This window comes from Carcharodon carcharias, chromosome 1 (genome assembly GCF_017639515.1).
Source record: "Carcharodon carcharias isolate sCarCar2 chromosome 1, sCarCar2.pri, whole genome shotgun sequence".
Classification (NCBI taxonomy): domain Eukaryota; kingdom Metazoa; phylum Chordata; class Chondrichthyes; order Lamniformes; family Lamnidae; genus Carcharodon; species Carcharodon carcharias.
Window position 1 is genome coordinate 202,963,148 of NC_054467.1, and position 27,908 is coordinate 202,991,055.

At 39.9% G+C, this 27,908-nt stretch overlaps 1 protein-coding gene across 1 annotated transcript in view; it reads right to left on the reverse strand.

The window, feature by feature from the left end:
• The window catches only part of celf4 (CUGBP, Elav-like family member 4), a 1,275,411-nt gene extending 1,250,907 nt beyond the window's left edge, over window positions 1-24,504 (reverse strand). Inside the window, exons 1-2 of the mRNA XM_041191287.1 lie at window positions 24,321-24,504; window positions 22,280-22,362 (exon numbers count right to left, since the gene is read on the reverse strand). Coding sequence (XP_041047221.1) covers window positions 22,280-22,362; window positions 24,321-24,504 — 267 coding nt within the window. The remainder of the gene's footprint in view (window positions 1-22,279; window positions 22,363-24,320) is intronic.
• Window positions 24,505-27,908: the final 3,404 nt, after the last annotated feature.

Genomic DNA, 27,908 nt, shown 5'->3' on the forward strand with positions numbered 1-27,908 from the left:
GCTAGTCCAGTTCAGTTTCTGATCAATGGTAACCCCCAGGATATTGATCGTGGGGGATTCAGTGATGGTAATGATATTGAATGTCAAAAAGTGATAGTTAGATTCTCTTTTGGTGAAGATGGTCATTGCCTGACACTTGTGTGGCGCGAATGTTACTGGCCACTTGTCAGTCCAAGCCTGGATATTGTCCAGGTCTTGCTGCATTTTGACGTGGACTGCTTCAGCATCTGAGGAGTCATGAATGGAGCTGAACATTGAGCGATCATTAGCAAACTTCCCCGCTTCTGACCTTATGATGGTGAAAGGTCATTGATGAAGCAATTGAAGATGGCTGGGCTGAGGACACTATCCTGAGGAACTCCTACAGTGTCGTCCTGAAGCTAAGAAGACTGACCTCCAACAAACACAACCATCTTCCTTTGTGCTAGGTATTACTCCACCCAGAGGAGAGTTTTCCCCCTGAATACTATTGACTCCAGTTTTGCTAGGGCTCCTTGATGCCACATTCTGTCAAATACTGCCTTGATGTCAAGGGCAGTCACCCTCACCTCACCTCGGGAGTTCAGCTCTTTGTCCATGTTTGAACCAAGGCTATAATGAGGTCAGAAGCTGAGTAGCCCCGACGGAACCCAAACTGGGCATCAGTAAGCAAGTTATTGCTAGTGCCACTTGATAGCACTGTTGATGACCCCTTCCAATACTTTACTGATGATGGAGAATAGACTGATGGGGTGGTAATTGGCCGGGTTCGATTTGTTCTGCCTTTTGTGTACAGGAGATACCTGGGCAATTTTCCACATAGCCGGGTAGATGCCAGTGTTATAGCTGTACTAGAACAGCTTGGCTAGGGGGCAGGACAAGTTCTAGAGCACAAGTCTTCTAATTCTTTTATCAATTTAAAGACCTCTATTAGATCACCCCACAACCATCTGACCTCCAGGGAATACAAACCAAGTTTATGCAACCTGGGAGATTTTAAAATAATTTAGAAGCTTAGCCTCATTTATTATTGAAAAAGAAATTAGTAAAAGGTTTATAACAGAGCTTTCATTTTTTTTCCTCATGGATCAGTGTTCACCTGGGGCTTCTCCTTGTTTCAGGCCACACGTTTTGTTGTTTACCCACACTATAACATCAGCCCATTAGTATATGGTCTCTTTTTAGACTTCCATACAGAATAAGTGAACTATTATGAACTATTTCAGTGTCTGGCCTTAAAAGATAAAAATAAATTCTGTAGCAGGTAATGGTCTTTGTTTGAAGGATCTCAAACACCTCAAGGCTCCTTAAGATCATATTCTTCAACCCTTCCTTTCTCCAGAAACTCATTTAACCCATCTACGTCAACATTTTTTGATATGTATTTCAAATTATGCCTGACCTCCCTGCTCATTTCTAATTTCCTAACTTTTAACTTCTGTCAACTGGTATTTAAACCTTTGACTGAAGTGAATAATTTGCTTACATAGCTACTAAAATAAGTCTGCCTTCACCAGTGTGAATATACTTTATTCAAAGTGTATTGGTTTATAGGAGAATGGGTCAATTTGAACTCAGTCTGCCAGGCAGGTATGGAGCAAAGGTAGTCCTAAAATCACTTACCACTCTTATCCCACTCCGATTCTATCCACTACCATTTTACTCAGTGCCTTTACAAAGGTGCCCACAACAATCAGGTGGGAGCCTCATTAAACTAAGCAAATCAGTGTCCAATGACATATATAGGAACCCAACTGCGATTTTGAGCTACAAATTGGTGTAGCACCTTTCCATTTGTGCCATTTGATGGATGGCCTAACTAGTGGCTCTTAAAGAGACCTCAGGAGTCATATAAAAGCCCAGAGTATATCTTTATTTTGGTGGACTAAAAGGACTTAAAGGATCAGGACTCATTTCTTGTCCATTCAGAATTGGCAAGCAGCTGCAGTGGTCCTTGCCTGTTCTCTACCTGTTAATAATTAAAATTGCCCCTGAATTCATACAATTAGAACAGGGGCTTCGGAATGGTCAACATGAATTCTGGCTTTAGACAGGAGGCCATGTGAAAGTGTTTATATCAGAAATTTAAGTGTACCAGAAATAAAAATGATACATTAATAAGTAATAATAGAATAAATGACAATATTAATAATAATTCCACCATTTAAAAAAAATCACTATCATGATTGTTGTAGAAGGTGAACAGTAGAACAGCCATGTGCTTTCAAAATTCGGCAAATTTTAAAAGGTTTGGCTAAAACATCTCCCCTTGAAGACAGTTTCCTTTTAAATGCGGTTATCTTGGGGTGTATAACATAATAAAAGCATAACATGGATGGAAGTAGCAGTTAATGCTCATTGGTCCACTAAAAGAATGACTCAAGTGCAAGAGGTCAAGAGTTCTGATTACCAGTTAACTGGAAGCCACTTGATTCACTGCCTAACATACACACTATTATACTGAGTGACTGATAATCTGCACCTTGTTGTTTCTGCAGTTGCAGTTTTTATGGTTGCCGTGAAGTGAAACTCATATAATGACTAAGTGTTTATTCACCTTTCAAACCTCTTCTTTACTGTTAACTTTAGTTACTTGGATTTCTCTCGTTGAAGTTAGTGACTATTCACCAACTTTGTGAAATTGAAAAGGTCATTTCATTAGATCTAGGTAATTTAGTAGATAAAATCTGGCTATTTAATGTGAAGTGATGGTATTATTGAAATGTATGCTTTAATTGAATTTTAATCTCCCAGCCCAACAGAAGTGTCATAATTTTTATCATCATTACAATGTTAGTAAAAATCTCTTGGTAAGCAAGAGGAGTGTCACTCAGCACTGTATAGGATTTCTTTTTAAGGTTTTCTTTCAAGATAGGCTGGGAAAAAGAACCAGTTACTGAGAACCATCGAACCATGGAAAGGTTGCGGTGCAGAAAGAGGCCATTCAGCCCATCATGTCTGCACCAGCCAAAAAGAGATAAAAGAAACTAGCTGCTCTTTGTAATCCCACTTTCCAGCATCTGTCCCATAGCCTTGCAGTTTACAGCACTTCAGATGCCAATCCAGGTACTTTTTAAATGAGTTGAGCATTTCAGCCTCAACCACCAACTTAGGCAGTGAATTCCTGACACCCACCCTCTGGGTGAAAAAGGTTTTTCTCATGTACCCCCTAATCCTTCTACCAATCACCTTAAACCTATTCTCCCTGGTAATTGATCCCTCAGCTAGAGGAAACAAGTCTTTACTGTCTACCCTATTTAGGCCCCTCATAATTTTGTACACCTCAATTAGGTCACCCCTCAGCCTCCTCTGTTCTAAGGAAGATAACTCTAGCCTATCCAATCTCTCCTAATGGCTGCAATTTTCAAGCTCTGGCAACATCCTTTTAAATCTCCTCTGTACTTTCTCCTGAGCAATTGTGTCCTTCCTGTAATGTGGTGACCAGAACTGTATACAAAATTCTAGCTGTGGCAGCATTTTATACAGTTCCATCATTACATCCCTGCTTTTGTATTCAATACCTTGCCCAATAAAGAAATGCATGCCATATGCTTTCTTGACCACCTTGACCACCTGTCCTGCCACCTTCAAGGATCTGTGGGCATGCATTCCAAGGTCTCTCACTTCCTTAACTCCTCTAAGTAACTTCCTGTTCATTGAGCATTCCCTTACTTTGTTTGCCCTTCCCAAATGCATTACCTCACACTTTTCCAGATTGAATTACATTTGCCACTTCTCCGCCCACTCAACCAAACCATTGATATCATTCTGGAATTGACAACTATCATCTTCACTATCAACCACATGGCCAATTTTTGTGTCATCTGAAAATTTCCCACTCATGCCTCCTACGTTTAATTTTATGTCATTAATATATACCACAAACAGCAAGGACCCCGACACTGAGCCCTGTGGAACACCACTGGAAACCGTTTTCCATTCGCAAAAACATCCAACAACCATTACCCTTTGTTTCCTGTCACTGAACTAATTTTGGATCCAACCTGCCACCTTCCGCTGTATCCCGTGAGATCTGAATTTCCTGACCAGTCTGCCATGAAGGACCTTGTCAAATGCCTTACTGAAATCCATGTAGACAACATCCATTGCACTACCCTCATCAATCCTCCTTGTTACTTCCTCAAAAAATTCTAAGTTAGTAAAACATGTTCTTCCCCATCAAAACCATGCTGACTATCTCTGATCACTCCATGCCTTTCTGAGTGATAGTTTATCCTGTCTCTCAGAATTGTTTCCAATACTTTTCCCACCACCAAAGTCAGACTGACTGGCCTATCATTTTCTGGCCTATCCCTCACACCCTTTTTAAATAATGGTACAACATTCGCAGACCTCCAATCCTCTGGGACCTCGCCTGTATCTAGTGAGGATTGAAAAATGATCCTCAGGGCATCTGCTATTTCCTCCCTGGCTTCCTTCAACAGCCTGGGAAACAATCCATTTGACCTTGGTGATTTATTCACCTTCAAGGATGCCAGTCCCTCTAGTACTCCCTCTCTCACTATGCTTATTGTATCTAATATTTCACACTCCTCCTCTTTAACTAGAATGTCTGCATCATCCCTCTCCTTACTGAAGACAGAAGCAAAGTGCTCATTGAGAACCCTGCCCACATCTTCTGCATCAGCCCAGGAGTTACCACATACATTTCTGGTAGGCCCTGACTTTTCCTCAGTTATTCTCTTGCTCTTAATGTAATGGTAAAACATCTTAGGATTTTCTTTGATTTTACGTGTCAATATTTTTTTCGTATCCTCTCTTTACTTTCCTAATTTCCATTTTTACTTCCCTCCTGTACTTTCTATACTCCTCTAAGCTTTCTACAGTATTACGCCTATTATGACTGTCATAAGCTTTCTTTTCCTGCTTTATCTTGGCCTGTATGCTTCTGGATAAGCAAGGGGCCCTAGATTTGGCAGTGCCACCCTTTTTCTTTTTGGGGACATGTCTACACTGTGCCTGTAGAATCTCGCCTTTGAATGCCTCCCACTGATTTGAGACAGTTATTCCTTCTAATAGTCATATCAAGTCCACTCTCGCCAGCTCATCTCTCAGCTTTGTAAAATTTGTCTTCCCCCAATTTAGAATTTTTACTCCTGTTCTATCCTTGTCCTTTTCCATAATGATGCTAAATCTGACTGTATTATGAGCACTACCTCCAAAATGGTCACCCACTGTTACTTCATCCACTTGCCCAGCTTCATTTCCTAAGACTAAATCTAGAATTGCGTTCCTCCTCATTGGGCTTGTTACATGCTGGCTAAAAAAGTTCTCTTGAATCCAGTTTAAGAAGTTTGTGCCCTCTGTGCCCTTCACACTGTTTGTATCCCAGTTGAAATTAGGGAGTTGAAATCCCCAACGATTACTGCCCTATTGTTTTCGCACTCAGAAATCTGTCTATATATTTGCTCTTCCAACTCCCTTCCACTCTTTGGGGGCCTATAGTACACTCCTAGCAATGTGGCTGCCCCTTTTTTATTTCTGAGCTCAACCCATATGGCCTCATTTGATGCATTATTTAGTATATCACCCCTCCTCACAACTGTAATTAATTCTTTAACCAATAATGCTGCACCTCCACCTTTTTTTAATCCCCTTCCCTATCCTGCCTGAAAACTCTATATCCAGGGATGGTGAGCTGCCATTTTTTCCCCTCCTTAAGCCAAGTTTCTGCTATAGCGATGATATCATGCTGCCATCTATCTATCTGTGCCCTCAGCTCATTGCCTTTATTTGCTACACTCCTTGCATTTACATGTACACCTTTTAACACTGCCAAATTCATGTGCTGTACATTTTTTAACCTGTGCTTTTACTGTCTTTCAGAGTCACTCACTAATTCTCCATGTCCCTTTCCCTGCTCTGAATTTGCCCTCAGGTTCCATCTCCCTGCCAATCTAGTTTAAACCACCCCCTCCACCAACCCCCCCCTCCCCCCGCCCAACCCCGCCAACAGTTTAGCAAATCTCCAGATATTCATCCCAGCCCTGTTCAGATGTAGACCATCTGGCTTATACAGGTCCCACTTTCCCCAGAACCGGTCCCAATGCCTCAGAAATCTGATGTCCTCCTTCCTACGCCAGCTTTCCAGCCAAATGTTTATTCACTCAATTCTCCTATTTCTATAATCGCTCGCATGTGGGACTGGGAGTAATTCGGAGATCACTGCTTTAGAAATCCTGCTTTTCAATCTCCTCCCTAGCTCCCCAAAATCTGCTTTCAGGACCTCATCCCCTTTCCTACCTAAGTCATTGGTAACAAGGTGGACCACAACCTCTGGCTGATCACGCTCCCCCAGAGGAATGTCCTGCAGTTGCTCCATGACATCCTTGAACCTGGCACCAGGGAGACAACATATCATCCTGGAGTCATGTTTACAGTCAAAGAAATGCTTGACTGTTCCCTGAGAAGAGGCATAGGGCAGAAAATCCCAGCCAGTCATGACACGACCCACCCCTGGAGATTCAGCGGCCCAGCCAAAAGTCCATTGACTTATGGCGAGACTGGACAAACCAGGCAGTGTGTGGGGCCAGACAATTCTACTTATTACTTCTCGTGCACATCCAAGAACCATCTGTTGGACACTTGTCATTTTGGACCTCCTGTCAGGCAATTAATGCTCATTTAAGGGTCTCTTTTACTGCTGCTGGCATTAAGCCAGTGGTGGGCTTGCCATGTGGGGAGCATGACAAGCAAATCCATGTGAGGTTGGTGGCAGGCTCCTGGGGAAGGGGTCCCTTGTTCAAAGGCACCTAGTGTCTGATTGAGGGACCCGACATCAGGAAGGGGAGGGCCTACTGAGAGACACCCCTTCCCCCTTTCCCATGACCCGCACCCCACCACTCCCCTCCCTCATCACTCACCCATGGCCTGGGATCCAACAACAAAACTAGGCCTTGGGTGGGCGCTGTATCAGAAGTAGCCAGAACCTCCTCAGTGGCATTGCCTTTCAATAGAACTGCCGGCCTCTGATTGGCCAGAAGCTCTCAGCAGGTGGAACTTCTTCCCCATGGGCCCTTGATCCCAGGGAAGAACTGCCCCTGTACAGTAAAGTGACTGAGTGGTTCTCCAGCAGGCAAGATTCCCAATGTCTCCATTAAATACCACCCCCTGAGATGATGCAGAGGTTTACCAGAATGGTTCCAGGAATTAGGATTTTAGCTCCAAGGTTAGGTTGGAGAAGTTGGGGTCACTCTCCTTGAAGCAAAGGAAACTGAGGGGAGATTTGATAGAGATGTACAAGATTATGACAGGTTTGGATAAATTATACAAAGAAAAGCTGTTCACATTAACTAATGGTACAAGGGGGACACAGATTTAAGAAATTGGGCAAGAAGTACTGGGGCAGATTTGAGGAAGGATTATTTTATGCAGTGAGTGGTAATGACCTGGAACTCATTGCCCAAGAGGGTGGTGGAAGCAGAGACAATTAATGATTTCAAAAGGAAATTTGTTGAGCACTTGAGCAAAATAAACTTACAGGGTGGCAGTGATAGAGCAGGAGAGTGGCACTGATTGGATTGCTCTACTGAGAGCCAGCCTGGATTCGAAGGGCCAAATGGTTTCCTTCTGTACAGTAATGACTTTGAGATCTGACCAGTCCATTTCTGGACAATTGTCATTAAAGTGAGTGAGAATGGGAAAATTACCCTGTTGTGGGTATCAGTCCCAATGTGCAAATGTGATTGGAAAGTTCAATATTAGATAGGGTTGTAGGGCTGGATCTTTCAAAATTAAGACCGCTAACCTTGAAATCCTTGCTTGCAGCAAGAAATGGTCCAGCAGCTGAAAGCATTCAGTACTGGACTTTCCATCAAGAGATCTGAAAGTTGAGTTGCAGCACTGCTTGTCTTTCCAATTGACGTACATTAACACCGCCAGATGATCATTTTAGTCCTTGCATAGGCATTAATTAAAAGCACCCAAATATGGGAACATTTCCTTCAGAAAAGTGATATTTGTATTATGTTTGCTAAATATTTAAATTTAGAAAAAAGTAAACAGAAGTATAGAACAAGGAATAAAAACAGAATGTGCTGGAAATTGCCAGACCTGAGTATTTGCAGCATTTTGTATTTTTATTTCAGATTTCCATCGTACACAGTATTTTGTTTTAACATAGAACAAGAAACGCCATTTGATACTCATGTCTACTATTCAACAAAAAATATTGCAAAGCAGAAAATATAGAATCCATCACACCACAGTTAGGTTCGTTTCATCGCCTCACTGGGTGCAACTTTTGTTTTTGGGTGAGAGCCGGTGAGAGCTGTGAATTGGCCTCCCTTTTTACACCTGTTCTAAATGAATGTCAGGCATTGTGTGGAAATGGTTGCTGATTTGATAATGTTTGCCCAGCAGTAAAAGCTCCTGCTCACATCCTCTGTTGCTCATTTTTTTTTCTTCAGACCTCAAAGCCACACAATTTTTTTTCTTATCACCCCAAAGCTAAGATGTCTTAATCCACTCAATCTTTCCTTTCTTTCAAAAAGTACAGGTGATGAAACAAACCCAAGTTTGGTGTCACCCAACCATGGATTCTTTATTCAGCTCATCTTCCCTGCCAGTCTTTCCAAATCTGTTGCTGCGTTACACTATGGGCTTTGGCCCATTTCTGAATTAAAGAAAATAGTTTTTAAAAAAAGAGAGTGATCTGCATCATCTCACCTACAGGATATTCCTTCCTGATGGCCAAATGACTAGCAGCAACCCTGCAGGGCTGCAATGGAGCTAAGGAAATTTCCGTGTGTGTCAAATGCGGAGCAGGAAAATGTAATATTCTGTAAAAGCATGTCAGAACATGAATCCATTGAGAAAGCAAGTCCACTCAGAAAAGTAATTTTCTAAAGGAAAAAGAAACATTGCTGGGAATGTTCTTTGGGCTTCTCCTCCTCCACTGCTACATCACTGGAGGAAGCTTCACATAGATGTAAATGGGATTTCCAAAATTACAGCAGTAGAATGGAAAGAGCTCTGAGGAAATTTTGGACAAAAATATTATTAGAAGCAAACAGGATAGGACTGCTTTGTCTATAATTCTATTTATGTACAATAATACTCAGTTGTTTGGCACATTCCTGTGTAGACTTGAACCATACAGATCAGGAGGATGCTAGCTTCTCTCTTCAGATTGTACTGAAATTAGGTAATCTGATCTGTCTGAGACAACCCAAAACATAGACGCTTTACAAATAACAACATTAACATGTTATGTTTATATAACATTATATAACATGGTTATATAATGCCTTTAATGCAGAAAAATATCACAAGGTATAACCACAAATAAATAGATGCTGAGCCAAAGAAGGAGATAGGAGAAGGCATGGCCAAAAACTTGGACAAAGCAGTGAGTTTTGAAAAGAATTCTAAAGGGCGAGAAGGAGGTGAATTGGCTTTGGCAGAGAATTCCCGGTTGTGGAGCCTAGGCAGTTGAGGACATGGTTGTCAATGAGTTTGGGTTGGGGGTGGCGGGGAGTGGAGGAGGGTGCAAAGACAGCGGAACAGAGATTAGGATGTGGGGTTGGAGAAAGCTTAACCCCCTAGTTCTCAGTCAGGGAAGGAGCAAAGAACTACCATGCTTGCTCCTGACTGCTGTGCAGATACTTCAAGAAAATGTGTGGATGCGAATAGTGGGTGAGAATAGGATTAGGCTCAGCTATGATACTGTCCATATTGAATAAACTGCCAGCTGTCACAGTCAAGGCTCATATGTGACAAATCTTTACCTGGATAAGTTACCCAGCATGCCTGATGCCAAAAGAACCATTTGATGCCAAAAGAGCTACATCTCAGCGTGGCTGAGTGCTTTCAGTGATTGAGAGGAAGTGAACAGGAGAGGATTCGGGGGGACAAAAAATAAAAAGAACTGAAATGTTAATTTCAAAACATAATGTGAGTGTGAATGTGAGTACACCTACTGTAATGAGTTATGACTACCTTTTATTCCTTTAAATGGAAGAAAAAAATGAATGGGGTCTGATTTGGATGACTAACCAAATTAAATTTCTAAAGAAGTGTAAAAAAAGTGTGCTATTTTTCTTTAAATTGTAAACTTCAAAAGAAAATTGAGAATTCTAAAAAAGAGATTTTATATAATATTAATGGACATTTAAAAATATTACAGACTGCACAACTAGTCAGTCAGTACCTGCTACAAAGAGGTAAGCTAATGTTTCATTTGTAATCTTCATCAGAACACTCAGCTGCAAAGCAACTGTCCAAAAATAATTAATGTAATTCATTCTGAAGTTGCAAAATGATTGCTTAATAGAACAGTAATCTTTCTATTTGAAAAAAAAACAGAATATGATTTTTCATCAGATTTTGATTGATGTAAAAATTAGGAACGAGGCATAATATATTGTATACATTGCCTTCAAATGAAAAGAAAAATCGCATTTTAATCTGGTTGTGAAGAGGGGAGTACATCCAAAACACGAACCCATCTCTAATCTTTGAGGCACACTGATCTACCTTGCATGTTTCGCATTATCTGTTCATGGTGCAGCTATTTTCCATACAAGTGTCATTATTTTTTGAATTCTTTTAGAAAGATTTTGTGCACTGGTTTCAAAAATCATGTACTGTATAAGAATCATGACCCCCTGTCACTTACTAAGCAAAGAAAAATACTCAATGTTTTTTCCATTATCAATGATCTTTCAACAATTTTTCATGTTATTGAACTGCTTTCTAAAAAATTCCATTTTAATGCCACCATTGATTTCATTACACTCTGCAGGAGCAGTAGTCCTTTTTTTTTAATATGTTTGCAGCATGTTCTACTGTTAATTAAAGGACAACTTCATCCTAATTACAATAGAATAAGCTGAAAGAAAGGTCACTTCAGACAGGGTTATTATTATTTTTTCCTTTCTTTCATCCAGCTAAGCAAAGCTGCTGAGGTTAGAAATTAAGTGTAGCTCACCTTGATTTATAGACGAAGTTTTAATCCATAATTGTAATCAGGTGTCTTTACCGTGTATGCCTTTGCAGTTACAATTTCATTCTGCAGCTAATGGTCATGGGCTTTTTTTTTGTTCCCAAAGTTTCTGAATACAAGCTGAAGATGTGAACATTATATTGCACTTATTCACCTGTTCTCCTTTTCAGGCCCAGGATCAGGGAGACTGGGGTGTTGGGGGTGGGGGTGGGGCAGGGGAGGGATAGTATAGGGAAGGGGGGATGGTGGGCTGAGCCCAAAATAAAGCTTCCAGCCTCATTTCGCTAACTCGTGGCAACATGTAAATTTAAGGCAATTTGCCTTGCCAGCAATGTAAATACTGGGGGTGTCAGGGTGAGGATGAGGACAGCAGGAAGGAGTTAATCACTCTGGCAGCGGCCTGCAGGGGAGCTATGAACATGACTAAATTTATTTTTAATGTAAGTTTAACATTTTGGAATGAGAATTGGTTACTGCCTTTGGCCCTCATCCTAGGAAACTGAGGCTGCATTATAGTACCTTCGCGATTGAACTTCTGGGATTGTTAATTCAGCGCAGAAGGGATTGAACCTGCGGTTTATGCAGCTCAATGCACATAACATTTGGCAACTGAGTCACTAGAGAAGCTTGCGCTTCCGTTTTTGGAAAATATACATATATTGAAAAATAGTTGAACAGAAACAAAAAGTAGACTGTCTTGATGACATATTTGTGACTCCCCTTAATCTTCTCTGGTTCAGGTTAGAAGATTAGGTCTGAGACACTGATGTATGCCAAGATTCAGATTATTAATTTACATATGGACATAGGCATGCTGTATACTTCAATATGAATGAATGAATATTAAATGATGTCCTTTCGCAGCACCAGACATTGGACAGATGCAAAACCCAGAAAACACAGGAAGGATGCCAGTGGCAAAAAAAAAATCAACATAGACTGATGTCTAACCACTGCTAAAAGGCACAAGAGAGTTGTAAAGTGTATTTTTGCTTCAAAGCTACTGTACTAAAAATGCATTCTCATTAGAAAGTTGCTGTTACAATCAACACGGAATCCTAACTGTAAGTACAGCAGCTTACCTTCAATCTTCAGTATGGCAATACTCCTTAAGAAAGCTGTCATTTGTTTCAATACTGCTCAGTTTAAAATGATCAAATAGTAAGTTCTTAGAGCTCCCCATCAGGCCCAATAAATGAATGCAGTGATACTAAACCACACATGCCAACAAGATATCAAGTTTAATAGTAAATCTGTGCTCAGTGAGCAGAACTCAACTGACTTGCAGAAAGGACACAATAACTGGCCTCAGCAGCCCTCAAATAGGGAGGGCATAAAAAGCCAATTACCCTGTCCTTTTTGCTATTACTGATCCTTTCCGGAGACTATGTATAGTTGTTGGATGAACAGTGGAAGGAATTTAACCCCACACATGATCTACAAATTTGGAATCATTATTTCGATTGTGTCCTGCACCCGACAAGTGTAAAAATATGCTCATAAGCCCAAAGCTGGATTCATACATCGTATCTATATTGTAATTGTTTCCATCAGCCTGTATCTTTTGCATATGATGGAGTGCATTTGTCTGTAGCAGATGGCAAAGGACATAACCAAAATATGAATTTTTGATTGTTGCTATTACAATGGGAGCTTTAAGAACCTAATTCAGAAGCAGTTTTGGAGCATTACCACAAGGCTTCAGATGGAATATACAGGAGTGGAATAAGCAACTGCTTCCTTTGGCTGTAATGGAGAGCACAATGTGTTGCTCTGGGCTGTGGCAAACCATGTGAAATAGCCTGCTGGAGAGGGATGAAAGGACAAAAAGCAACTGCTGAATTCATAGCACTCAGCTAAATACAGTTATCCAAGTGTGAGTTAATGTAATTAATTCTAAAATTGTAATCGCTAAGTCTATAATAGAATAACTGTTGTTTTATGGAACACTGATCTTTTATAAATTAGACGAAGGGAGTATGTTCTTCATTGTGTTTTGTATTCCAAAACAATTATAATATTAGAACAATGCATATTATACTCAAACTGTAAATAAAACTTCATATTCTGTTCTGGCTGTCACGTTGAAGCATTAGACTGATCTCCTTCTTTAGTGGCTCTGCATTTTCGGAAAATACTCTTTTATTTTAATCTTTTATTGAGTGCTATTGTTCTCCTTTTCCAGGTGTCCCCTTCTTAGTTGTGACCCCCTCTCCTTGCCTCCCTGTGCAGCCCTCTTTTGTCCCGGCCTGCCTTTTGAATGCTCTCCCTGTGTGCATGTCAGACAAAGATATTTGACAAACGATTGAGGAAAAAAAAACCTCCCTTTGCAAAAATTGCAAATTGCAATTACAATTTAGTCTTTATTTTAAAACGTTCCATGGTACTTTATTTTGAATAACTTCTTTTAAATTACGTTTCAAAAAATGTCAAATAAATGTACACCCATAATAGTTATAAGTTAGAGCAATCAATCTGTGTTCATGCTTTAGATGCCTATTTCATTTGACTATTTTTTATTCTTTGCTCCATAATCCACAGATAATGATACCTGCTGTTAGAGGTCCATCTACATTAAAGTGTTTCCATTGAAAGTTGTGACCAATGTTTAAAATCAAGGAGGAATTTACAAGAAAATGCAGGATAATTTGCCCCTACAACTGGTTCCAGTTGTACTGTGGATGGGAGTTTAATGGTGCAGATTGCAAGTTTTATTTTTCAGAGGGTGAGGGTTGTTCAGTGATGGGCTGATTTGATTCATACTTCAGTTCCTTTTTTCCTCTTTTCCTTTCCCTGAGTTAGAACACACTGGTCCCCCCTCCCTCTCTGCCTTCTGTCATTCCTCTATCACAGCTGAGAGCTGTGAAAGCATCTTTTTTTACAGATCAGAAACCACTCTGTATTCGAAGTGTAAAGTAATAAAAACCCATGTGAAGACACAAAAGTAAAACAATTGTTTATATTAAATAGTGTTCCCTGTGTAGACCTGCTTTGAAAAGCAGGCAGCATTAGGGACACAAAAAAGTACCATGTAAAGTGGACCCTTTACAATCAGGCTGTATGTTCTGGTTTTAGTTATAAAAATGTACATGTTCTATTCGAGTTAGTGCTAGATCAAAGAACATTTTTAGGAGTTTATGCATTGTTGTGATATTACAAAATGCTGCTCCTTTGTTGGTATCCTGTTAATAACAACACTAATTTAAAAGGACCAATTCAGGAATTTTATAGTTTGCATAATAAGATCACCTTTTTCTCTTTAAAAACCTTCTCTTGCATTGAAATACCACCAAGGCTCCATATTCTTATTTTAAGTGAGTACAGAAGCACAAAGCCCTGCTGAGTTACACTAGTAGACTCATTCATCTTTGTGTGCCCTTTATCCAGAGACTTTAGGTCAAAGGTTTTGCTACTTAAGTCACTAATTATAGACCATGCCTCTCATCAGGAAAAGTGATGTTTTCTTTTTAAACCTTTGTTCAAACAGCTACCCTTCACCAATGCATTGAGATTTCCCAATCACTTCTATTCCCAGATCAGAGCTGAAATGCACTAAGGGCAAAAATTAGACAATAAATGTTCCCCTCCAAAGTGGCCTTTTCTCTCCCTGACTCCAAAAATAAAAGTAAACAACAATCTTTCCCCTCATTTTTTTTTAAATCGGACCCTCAAACTAGTCTCTCCTTTAATCTTTGAGGTTGGAAGGGTACCGTAGTCTTATACAAACACTCCAAAGCTTAGAATTACATTTCATAATTACATAGAATTACATAAACTTTTCAGCAGAGTCATTGGGTTGATGGCCCAAATGGTCAATGCCAGTGTTTAAGCTAGTTATAATAAGTAAAAGGAGGAAGCATTTTCTGCAGGTGGGGTACCTGGGCATGTTGATTCCTGAACTCTAACGGCAAGCAGGCTCCACCCATGACTACTGCTTTAATGATGGTTTAGGCAGGAAAAGATAGTTGGTCAAGGCTGAGATTCTAAATACCTCACTCCTTGGGTTAGTTAGTCCAGTGCATTCCTTATAAATACTAGGCTGTTCTAGCAACCTTATCTAACAGGTGGTATTACCTTCATTCACAGAAGATGGAGTATGTCATTACTGACAAGTCACAATTCGTTTCTCTGACACAGCAGTTCATATTCACTGCACCTGCTATTGTGTGTTTACATGAAGCAGGTTGTATTATTTGTATCCATCTGTAATCTATCATTTTCTCCTTTTCAGTAATTTCTTTCTTTCCTTCATCTTAGCTTTATCTACAGCACAGCTGCACAATTTAACTCTTTGATGACTGTAGTGACACCTTTTAAAGAAAAGCTTTTTAAAAAAAATGTTTATGTAGAGAGCACTGTGTAAAAGTAATCCTGCTGGGAAACTCCAGACAGCTCTTTAAATGTTGCTTGGTGCTGCTCCTCATTAAAAATTTACTCAGCATTTTCTACACATGCATGTGGCTAAAAATATTTTGAAAGCTGCAAAGCACATTCTGTACTCTTGGGGTTTATTTGCATATAGTATATAAAGGAGTGTTAGGTATCTAGACAATGGAGCATTACTATTTAAGGAAAACCCTTTCTTTCTTTTGAGTGACCTTATTATCACATTGAAGCAGTGCCATAATGTTTCAAAATATTCCTCTTCCTGTCAGCTGTTGTAGAACCACACACCAAAATGCAGGAGCCAGACAAACAGTGCCTAAAGGAAAACATTCCCACAGTAATGGAAGACACATTCCCCGAAAAAATTGATGGGCTCCTTTCCTGAAAATTTTATGGCTCTGATATACTTCTCCCCAACCATCCTATGATTGGTTGTTGGGCAGGCCCAGCCCACCCTAATGTTCTGCTTCAAAAGGCTTTGGCATACTCAGTGCTCGGTACAGAACCAGCTCCCTGGCAGGGCATTGATTAGAAATGGTGGCAGGAACACTGTTATTTCAATCCATCTTCCTAAGAACCTGCCCTGTTACTTACACATGTCAAGTCTAAACTTGGCAGTCACCCTTATCCTAAGCTTCAATACTGGCTCCACCCAGAACCACATCTCTCGCACCTGGCCAAAACTCCTCATGCTATTGAGCAAGCTGCAGGAGATTCACTGGAACACAAACATAATGTGGATACTGGAACTTTATTTGAGATTGTAATGATGTTGAGGTTTGGATCATTACCTAAGCTATTCAAGCTTTCTGCTCACAATTTATGTCACCCAAGCCCATAATTATGCTGCATAATCATGACAAATTCCAAGTCCCTCTTATTCCTCCTGGGTATAATGTTAGCTCAGTGGTAGGACCACCAGGGTCATCATCCTAGGCTACTGCAGGTAGAAGGAGAAAAACTTCTCGTGATTCGATACAATAATTAAGCTCATTAATACTGAACCACTTTGACATACTATCAGTAATTTTATAAAAAAAGATAGGATGTTTATGAGTATTTCAAGAGAGTCTGAGATTATTATGAGGAGAGTTATAAATTAATGTTTTTACGTTGCCACTCACATTGCACTGGTGTAACATCCAATTACTAAGATCCGGGGAGATAAGTTTGTTCTGAGCTGTGTGTTTACTTATTTATTTCTCATATTATATTCTATTAATGTTTATGAGACATGTTACATTGTGAGGTGCATAGGTACTGGGGAAAACAGCTACTATGGAAAAGTAGGATTATTATGGCTGTTGCAAGGATGAGTTATTGAGTAGGTTTTATGAAAGCTATCAAACTGTTCACTCACTAGGTGATTCACACAGATCACATCAGGGATATTCAAATAGATTGTGGAAGTACTACCCTGCACATCACATGGACAGGTTACCTGACATATCAGGTAAACAACATGGAAGCGCTGTTTGACAAATCATATGGAGGCGTAGCAAATAGATCATGTTGAAAGGTTATTAGGCCAAACACGTGGCGGGGTTATCAGACAAATCACATGTATTATGAACAAGCTGATTACATGGAAGTGCTGTTTGACACATTATTAAGTATCATGTAGAGGGGATGTCAGCATATCACAAAAAAGGGTTATCAAGGAGATAACATGGAGGGTAACTTTCATACTGTGCGAATGAAAGTTTAGACAGAAAGCATGGAGGGTTATTAAGCATGTGATTGTGGGGTATTAGACAAATAACACTGAGCAGTTATCAGGCATTCTATATGAATGGGATTATCGGTCAAATAACATGGAGTTTTGTTAAACAGATCAAGTGAAGGGATTATCAGGGAGATCTTATAAATGACTCAACAACCTTTAGAATTTAGATGTTACCACATGTGGAAATGGGGGAGAAAGAGGGACTAGAAAAATAAGAGTGCCAAAAAAAGTTTTCATCTCAGTTTTGCTGTACAGTAGGTGAAAATTTCTATAACAAAACCAAAACATTATGAATGCAGATTTCTATAACTTTCTTTCATTAACAAAGCAAAATATTCAGAATTCTTGTTTAGTAAAGTAAAACTTAGATTTGCTATGATATATTTTTGTATTAGACTATAAAATTGGTGAGGGTAAAATCTTTGGATGTCACCAAGCAGATGGATAACCAATTTCTCATTACTTTGGCATAAACATGAGATAATGTGTTTCATTTGTTAAATTGACAGAGTGATATCAGGTTCTCTTTCATTCATTATTTCATAGTAATAACTATCTAAATACTTTGTGTTCTTTCATCAGACATTATATGGAACAACTGTATTTATGAAGTTAATTTCTTCTCCTTCCATATATTTGCATTGTCTCACTTTGCCTTTCATTTGTCATATATGTTTTTCTTATTTTTGCTGCTTGCTGTCTGACTTTAAATTTTGTTACATCCATCATTAGATTCTTCCTTTTTTTATTCTTATACACTGGTCTCAGACAGAATTAACAGATGGTCATAATCAGTGTCAGGACAAGCAGTAATCAAGATATATTATAATATGCTAAAGCCTAATACCATAACTCACCACACCATTATGAAAATTATTGTTGATACAGTCTATTACATTGATATTGATGTTTATTATAACTTACTTGCAACTTTGTAAATTATTCATGCTGCAAATTACAAAAATAGCATGAACATATAAACATAGGAAATAGGAGCAGGAGTAGGCCATTCAGCCTTTTGAGCCTGCCCCACTATTCAGTGAGATCATGGCTGATCTTCTATCTCAACACTATTTTCCTGCACTATCCGCGTATCCCTTGATGTTCTTAATATGTAGAAATCTATCAATCTCAGTCTTGAACATAGTCAACAACTGAGCCTTCACAGACCTCCAGAGCAGAGTATTCCAGAAATTCACCACCCTCTGAGTGAAGAAATTCCTCCTCATTCTAGTCCTAAATGGCTTGCCCTTTATTCCAAGACTGGTTCCCCTGGTTCTAGACAGCCCCAGACAGGGGAAACATGATCTATATCTATGTCTTCATTTATACATTTCTGTATGAATATTCTGACCATATACATATGCTGTCCACATAGTATTTCTTTATATAGCATATCAACTTTTCTTCAATACTCATTTGACATCAGAAGTAAAGCTAGTATAAGCCTTTGTTCCAGCCCTACTTGTATAGTTTTAAGCTGGTCCTTGTCTTTCTGAATCTGCAAAGAAGATTTAACCTGAGCAAACTAATCTTTTGGGATCAGAAACTTTCTAGAGAAACCAAATCAAGAGACAGATTAATGGCTCTACCTTGATCCAAATTGTCTTGGCACCACAACATTCTAATACTAACAGTAATCCCAAATGACTATACGAAGGTATGGTACCCTCAGGGAATAGTTAGGTCATTCTTTATTTGATCTCGAACAAAACTACTTCATAGCTAAACAAAATTTTCTATTAGTTAATTCTCCTTCTTAACACCTTTCTCCATATTATTGTCTTCTTAGAAGTACAATATATCATATTTTTAGGTGAACTGATGCAACTGATGAAGGGCAGGGTGGTACATAATAATTTCTCCTGCCCAGGCTAAGCACTTTACCCAGTGCAAAACCACACCATCAAGTTGTGTAGGCAGGGATTAGAAAAATTAATATATTGCTGAGAATAAAATCTTAGTGTCAGGCATCACTGGGATGAGAACCTGAAGACATCGAATGCAGAACAAATATGATACATGATTCACTGCTGTGTTGCCTAGTCTGCTAATATCCATCTTTTTGTATTTCCTTTTTTTATCTGTGCCAGGTGTCTGCTCGGGAATGAACTTAAATGCTTGGCAACACAAAAGAGATATCTCTAGAGTGCAGCATGCTCACTTCCAACCCCCACCCCCAAAACTCTCATTATTGTGCGACACCATGTGCTCCGCAGCAGCCTGTTAATGAGACATGGCAGATACAGCAGGCTCACAACTCTCATCCTCTGAAAGGAAGCATTTCCTTATTAAGCTCCATCTCATTACTTTCAGCTTCAGCCATTCAATAGGCAATAATGAGGAAGTGTAAGTGCTCGTTCGCTCGCTCTCTCTGACTCAGATGGAACAACATGTGTAATCATCCCGGCACAAATTTTTTGCACACATCTTGCACCTCCCATTGGACATTCTTACTGGCTTTTTCATTTTTAAAAAAAAGTCTGCAATTCTTCATAATGCCCCTGAGTTTCTAGCAGGTCAACAAAGACCAAACTGACTCCAATTCATGTAATCAGTCTCTTATTGCACTGTCTTTCTCACTTTCACACAGACACTCATGCATTCACTTTACATAATAAAATCGTACTGTCTATAATCTAGTGCACACCATGTAATGAGATTTCTAATGTTACAAATAAAATCTTAAACATTGCTGACAAACATAGTTCAAATGTTGCAATGCTGCTCAGAAGATTTGACAAATGTGATTTGTGTGTAAGAAATCATTCAAGGAATCAGGTGTTTCTTTCTTCCATCTGTATTGCATATGCTCCCAGATTAGTCCAAACAAATGCCAATAAGCCACTAAAGATTAGAAATTAGTCTTTTGCAGGCTATCTGCAGCAGGACTGAGAGTTGCAGCATGTATAAACCAAATCCAAATGAAATGAAACCTTTATTGTTCTACACAGTCTCATTCATACAGGATGCCAACAATATCAGATATGGATGTCTAAGGTTGCAGCATTCCTTTTCCCCATAATTTACTTACCAACTTGAAAATTGATTTCAGAACTTCAAAACCAACCAACCAACCAAATCTTGCTGGATAGTGAGGAAATGGATTTACAGAAATTAAGTTAGAGGCTCTTGTCTCATTCTTTTTTTTCAGATGTCACTATAAGTATAAAAATACCTAAGAACATGGATATGGTGAGTTTAAGTCACAGCCTTCTTTCACTGATACCAAATTGATGAAAAGCAAAAACAGGTTTTTGTTCTAATAATTGTTCTGCAGTGGAACCACTTTTCAATGTTTAGTATTTGTTGGTGAGCTGAATAAGATGATGTCATTAATGTTTCGAAAGGCGCTTTAATAATCAAACGGGTGGTGAGGCATCTACCAACAGATACATCATCCTCATCACTCTAAGTACTAGTGTTAACCTTTAGCATGCTAACAAAAATAGAGTGTTGTCAGATGATATTTTTGATGTGCCATGGAGCTATAAAAAGTGGATGGCAGCTGAAAGTACACAAAGGATGGTGCAGCTTTTTTTTTACACACATGCTTGCACAAAGATTGGTCTTTGGGGTCTTAATTATTTGTGTCTAATGGCCACCAATTACTGTGTAAACTAATAATATTGCCTAACAATATAACAGTGAAGTGCCCGGTGGCCAAACCTGCCCCCACCCTACCCTCTGCTTCAAATGTGATTAGGTTTGTGAAGATTTGAGAATGACAGACTATTACATCTGATGAGGAGGATTAATAAGGATGGGGGGGGGTCTTTTTTTAAAAACTTGGAGGGCTGCTGCATAGCAGTGACAGCTGTTGACTTAAATACGTCTCTACAATGGAAATGAAGTAGGCCATGGGAAAGCTGAAGGCTTCTGTATGGTAATAAGTCTTGACAAAAGCCACACAGCCCCATGATAGTAGGTGGTTACACACTGAATACATAACGATTCTCACTATAGCTACCAAGTATGAATCTCTGACTCAGTACTGATTAAAAATATGTGTATAAATACAAACACAGTGAAAACACAGATTGAATCAGAGGTGGCACACAGTATTAATCTAAAAACTTCAATCACAATTTATTTTTCCCCATTGTCAGTCTGCTGGGGATAACTCTAATACATTTGCTTTTGCTATTTATACATTTCATTCCGCATGAAACATAATTCTTTATTGTCCATCCATAGAGATGTGTATGTGTGTATATTATATATATAACACATACATTTTATATATATAGATACATACACATACATGCTATATATAAATATATACACACATGTATTGAAGCATATATATAAGCTTATGTATAATGCTAGACGTCGCGGGAGGGTCGGGGAGGGGGCGTAGGCTGACTAAGGCACAAAATAGAAGAATTAAAGGGATTGATGAAGTTGTATCGGGTGGTCTTCGAAATTTTTCAAAGGTTAGGATTCCCTCCAATTATTGTTGGGGAATAAAAGATATGGTACAATGATCAGGCTCAGAGTGTTCTTGCAAAGATTGCATAGCCCGCGTTACCTACCAGCCCCAAACCGCGCTGGTTTGTAACACGCCTGCTTGAATTTGTCAGCTTGTTATAAAATATGTATTTCCAGCAGCAGAATTAATCGATGAGAGAGGATGTCACAGCTGATTGCATAAATGACTTTTGAAAGCCCGTCTTAAAATGCCCATAATCACACTACAGTCTTCCTTAGCGAGATCTAAAAAAAAACACGCAGCACTGTCAGGGGAAGACAGTCGCTGTTCTTTAAAAGAAAATAACTTGTCCATTGCCATCCACGTGGCTCATTGTCTAAAGCTGTTCATCTGTAACTGAATATTATTTCTGTTAAAAGCTGTCATGTACTCCACCTCTATATAGACATAGTTAATAAATACATATCAAAACGGCTACTTAAAGACTGCTTGTGACACGATGACCATTCCCGTTCTTTTAAATGAAACCACTTTTTGCTCTCTCTTAAAGCCGCACCATGTTGAAATCTATAATTCCACTCTTGCACCCCCATACAATTTGAAACAAGTACACAAATAAATAAAACATACCACACTGCCAATAATACGATGAACGACTTTCATTTTAAAGTTTTATTACTAAAAACCTAAACAGCGCCTGAGGAGATGCGGTAACTTTTTGCATGGGAGAGGTAATGGCTCGGATCCATCACCAAGGCAAGAAAACTTGAAAAAAAATTCTTGAACTTACCCCAGGTAATGTCTTCTGTTCATGCAATGCACTCTGGGCCTTCAGAGCAGATTCCCTGGCACAGTACGTTAGGAAGGCACAACCTAATCATTTCATTGAAAATATACAAAGACACTGTGATTATAATTTTGCCGTCACCTTTTTCCAAATGACTTTACTTTTATTATCCCAACAATTTAGTGTTGGCACCATGCAAACTGGTGTCACGATCAGTAACGTGCGTTACTAAATCACTTATATATGATCGACTTATGTCACTAAACAGATTTCACTTGGTGCATTCACTTTTGAAAATGTATGTCCTATTGCATTGTTAATGCTTGAACAGTGGAGTGTAAAAACACCGTAACTATACGGAAGCATAATATTTAATTCCAAGAACATACTTCGGTTCACATATGTATCTTTAAACATGACTCCAACATAGTACACAATACTCATATTTGTTTACTCTTAGGGATGCTTTGGTACTTTCGGTCCACATTTGGAACAATATTTTATTTCATTTAAAAGGGATACTGGATGCTTCCATAAATGAAATATTGTGTTTCATTTAAAAGGGATACTTCTATAGCAGTGGACGCAGTCTTTGACATTAACTATTGAGGCTGCGACAATTACCTTTGTATTATCAGAATCTGTGCTGTCTGCACAGTACCATATGTGGTCTGGCAGTGGAAGTTAACCCGCAGGAGTTGTCAGTGCTGATGCAGAGCACACCCCCCAGGAACTTAGAACTCTGCAGCTCCAAACCAGCCGTATAGAGTGGGCACACCGGAGAAAGGGGGCTGTGCAAAGGGCTCTCAGCCTCTGACTTGTCTTATTTGCAGTAGAGGCGTAAATAATGCATTCATTTTCAAAATTGGCTGCATAACATGAAAATAATTCAGAGTCGAATATTCAGACCAGTCATGAACAGAAATTGGATACTATACTTTAAATTCTTAAATTGGGGGGAGGGGGTGGGGGTGGGCAAGTGGGGGGGGGAGGAGAAGAACTGCAGCCGACAATCTTAATACGATCAGTAAATGATTATCTAAAGCTTTAAAGAACGAGTGTTTGGAATCACATCATTCATATCTCTGAAATTTCAATCCATGCTTATTGAAAATAGCAAGCAGTCTTATCCGCGCCTGAGTATGCGGCCGGTGAGCTCATAAATATTGCATTTTAAATTACAGATAACCCAAGGCCCTTTTCATATCTTACTTTTACCACCCACCCCATTGCCCTCTCTCTAACACGCAGATTGACGGCGCACCTGCACACCCTTGTGTGCTTTTCTTCATATCACACAGCAGCAGCAGCAGCTGGGTCATTTCGCTTTTTAAAATCACCACCACAAATCCTGCAAGTTATTATTCCTGTGTGTGTGTGTGTGTGTGTGTATGTGTGTGTTTGAAGCTGGCGTTTAGCACCATCAGTGATCACACCCCCTACCCCTCCCCTCATATAGTTTTAATCGCGGTTCAAGCCAGCTCAGGTCTTCCAAATCATTCAAAAAAAATGTATAAAAAGTTGTCTTATTTTGACAAAGAGGACTCCAGGTGTAAACTGTTCGAGCCGGAAGCGCTGTCTTTCAGCACTATTAACTCGCGGGAGCTTTTTCTTTCAAGGGGGTGGGGGGAAAATAACTAAATATCTACACACAAAAAGAAAAGGGAGGGTGGCGGAGACAAACAGCTACACCGTCCGCCCGGTGCTTTGAAATCTCAAGTTCTTTCAATCAGTGCAAAGTGTGCAGACAAGAAACATAGTAAAACCTAGCCTTAAGCACCCATCAGTTCCCAGGCTTCTTTTTTGAATCCCAGATCGCTCGTGCTCTTTACAAACGCTATTTTAAAAAAAACTATAGGAAATGAGTTGGTGTTTCATTGCTCTCGCAGTAACGCTATCCTTCAGCACCACACCACGAGCTGGCTAGACCTAGCATTCAAATTATGGACACACAAACACCAAAATAAGACACTCTGATTGCACCGACTTCAGAAAGCCCCGAAGTGGCTCAGAGCAGTGAGGGTAGTGCTGAATGTGTACAGACCCTTGTGCATGCCGGTGAAGCGATCCTTCAGCACCGTGAGCTCGTAGATCTTGCCAAATTCCTCAAAGAGGGGCTTGAGGTCCTTCTCCTCCAGGTTGCGGGGGATCTGGCCGATGAAAAGTTTGATGGCGTCGTGGTCCTTCATGGGGATGGTGCTGTTCTGGCTGTGGCTGAGTCCGTTCATAGGCCCGTTGGCAGTGCTGATCTGGATGTTGTTGTTGAGGCTGTCTGCTGGCTGCTGCACGCCGTTCGTTAACGTGGCCATCTTTCTCCCACACTGCGTGACGTCAGGCAACTTTCCTTTACATTGACTCCGCCGTTTAAACAGACTGGATCGGCTCAAGGTCGGCGCAGACCCGGGGTGGAGAAAGCAGCCTCCCCACTCCCTCCCTCTCCCTCTTTATTCATATCCACTACCACCCCAGACAGTGGTAGCTTCCATAATCCAGCCATAAAAAGGCAGCTTGCGCACGTTCCATTTTTTCCCCTCTCCCTCGATATAATAATAAAGCCCTTCCCTCTTTACTACCAAATAAAAGGAAGGAACACAAAAGCGCTTTGACAACAATGATTTCATGGGTTGTGGGTTTTTTTTTCTAAGCCATTATTGCCGATCGGGATCACTGGTGAAATGCACTCGGCATGAAAGAGTGAATCTGTTGGAAGGATTATGTGTGATATTCCGACTATTTCTGATCTATCACATTGTGCAACATTTTCCTTTACTTTAAGGTTGTGTGCAGAGGTCCGAACTCATTCTTAGAAAGCATGTGACCTGGGAACAAAGAGAGACGGTGCCAGTCTTTGAGAGCTCGGGGGTCTTCTTGTTTTTTTTTTGGGGGGGGGTGTGGTGGAGGGAGAAATGTCCAAATCATTTGCTGAATATGAGAATTCATATTTGATTTTGATGTGACGGGGGCGATCTCTTATATTGAGTTTATGTATATTTCTTGGGAGGGGGATGCGAGAGAAAGAGGAAGAGTGAAGCCAATTAACTGGTGTTTTGTTTAAAACGCATTGGGCGACTTACTCGCGCCTCACATTGTCACCGAAAAGCTGCAGCGATGTCTGCTTCCTGTTAAACCAAAGACATCTCGTAGTTCTTTAACTACCGTTATATTCAATGGGGAGCGGGTGTGAGTTGGTGGGTTGGGTGAGGGGGTGGGGGACAGAAAGAAGACGGGTCATTTCATCCGTAACATCGGATTCCTGATTTCTCTACCCGGTATTTGCATTTGGGGAAGATTGTGTAACGCACCTCCCAACTGCTTTCCTGAGTTCCTTTTTTTAAGGCAAAAACAAAACTGGAGTGATCAGCCGACACCGTCCAAGTAAGATCGGATCACTCCTCAGAAACCCGACATCAATTCAAAAGTATTCAATTATGATAAAAATAAACTTTCCGGCTGCACCTTGCTGATTTTATCTGCTTCAGTGGATCGAGAGGGGTTGAGGCAAGCAAACACGCAACTACAGTTTTAAGTACATCTATTGTTAAAGAGTATTATAGAGGCAAGCTCTGCCGGTTCCGCTCCAGCGAAGAGAGGCAAAGCTTTTCGAAAATGCAAAAAACAAAACCCCGAACTAAAGCAGCTTTTTACAACAGCGACGATAAAAAAAGCACCTCTGATCTGAAGGTGCGTTTGCTTCAGATGTACCACATTACTTTAAAAAAAATCTACTCCTAGTATAGGACAAATCAATGTAAATCCAAATTTACTTAAAGATAAAATCGTTGCATTTGTCGGGGGGTGGTTAGAGGGGGGTGTTGGGCGGGGGTTGTGGAGATGGTGTGGAATATTTTATCCTGGGCAGGAAGAGGGATTACATTTTTGCAGCTTTTCCTCAGGTCGTTTCTATTCCAAGAGTCAACCCATCCCCTCCCCACCAAACACACACGCACCTTTTTTCCTGATTTTACATTGATTGCCTTCAATCAAAACAGTATTGGTTCCTTCCCCAAGTCTGTCATAAATATGTTCTTAAAGATTTGAAATCTGAATAAAGCGCAACTATAAAACGTTAGTGGTGCGTTTGACGGTACGTTGGATGTAACTATAACCACCTGCCCTCTAACTTGCTTTTTGGTCGTTTTTAAATAACACTGTGGATAAATAGAAGAATCGACTTCCAAGGACCGGCCATAAAGTAAAGTGAATCTATAGAGGACTGATGGTGTCTCTATCCAAGGTGCTGAAACAGACCCACTCCAGTGAAAGCTGTTGGCAAACACTTTGCTGTTTCGCACATACACGCGGGTTGCTAAGAAACGCAGTCTCTTCCACTTTATCTTCCTTTTGTGACCAGCACTGTACACACAAATTATTAACAACAATTACGCCTGTTATTCATCCGAGTTTCTTGACGTCAAATCTGTTCAAGTTTCATTGCTGAGAGAGAGAGAGAGAGAAAGAGAAACCCTGAGCCCACACGATCTACCGAAACACTGAGGGATCAGAGAAGAATAGAAGGCTCTCTTGCTGGTAGACGTTAATAGACTTGTTTTCAAGCTGGGGTAGTCTTGAATAACGACTCAGAAAAGGCAGCACATTCTTCAGAGCTGGCTTATTCCAGTTTGTCTTTTTTTAAATTTTACAGTATGCCACATCCCTTTTGTCCTTAACAAAGCACATATTAAATCGCATATTTTACCTAAAGGCAGTTTTTTTTGGGTAGGCGCCGTGGAAGAACAGAGATTGTATTTGCCTGTAGGTGATGGGCTATATACATTTTGATTCTAACATTCTGTTTTACTTTAGTTGATTAAAATCTCCTTGGCGTTTAATTCTTACTCGATGGGGAGAAGACAAAGTGTAATTCCACAGTCATACATGAAAGCAAGAGGCTAGTCACAGTTAGCTGAATAGCTTTAAAAGAAATATTTTGAAGGCGATCACTGATAAAAGGTACTCTTGGTCAGCCAGAACGGGGCCCGGCCTGAAAAGCTGCAACAAATAGGTTCACATTTGGAAGCAGTTCTTGAGCAGGAGAAACAGCCGACAGTCCCTGTGACTGGACTCAACCTCTTACAAGTCTCTTTTGTGTCACAGGATAATATCCTCAATGCGAACCGTGTGAGGAAGCCTTCTCAAGTCTCTAAATGTGGAAAATGTGGAACGTCCCAAAAATGTGGAACATTTGTGAAGCACAAGGCCGTGTATTACCGCTAATTTGCCGACTTTTTGTTAACTAGAAGAGAAAGCTGGTGACGGTTAATCATAAACTTTTAATTCAACGTAAGAAATTAAATTCCAAGTGAAACTCCATTGATTTATTTACACTCATAAACCCTACGATTGTATTTCAGCGTTAAACACCCATATAATAGTTACAAAATGCTGTCTTTTCTCTCGTTAAACTTTGAGCACGGCTGTGCATCCCAACCAGGGCGATATAAATTTGTGATAATGAGTACAGCTTAATGTTGATCATAAACAAACTGTAAAAGTGCTTTAATGTTCACTTACTAATAATCCTATAAGAATATACCATACAATGTTAGACAAGATCACTCTTTGTAAAGCAATTTTAGATGCCTGCATGTGGGAATTCTACTTTTCAGTGTAAAGCTATTTACCATGAATATTT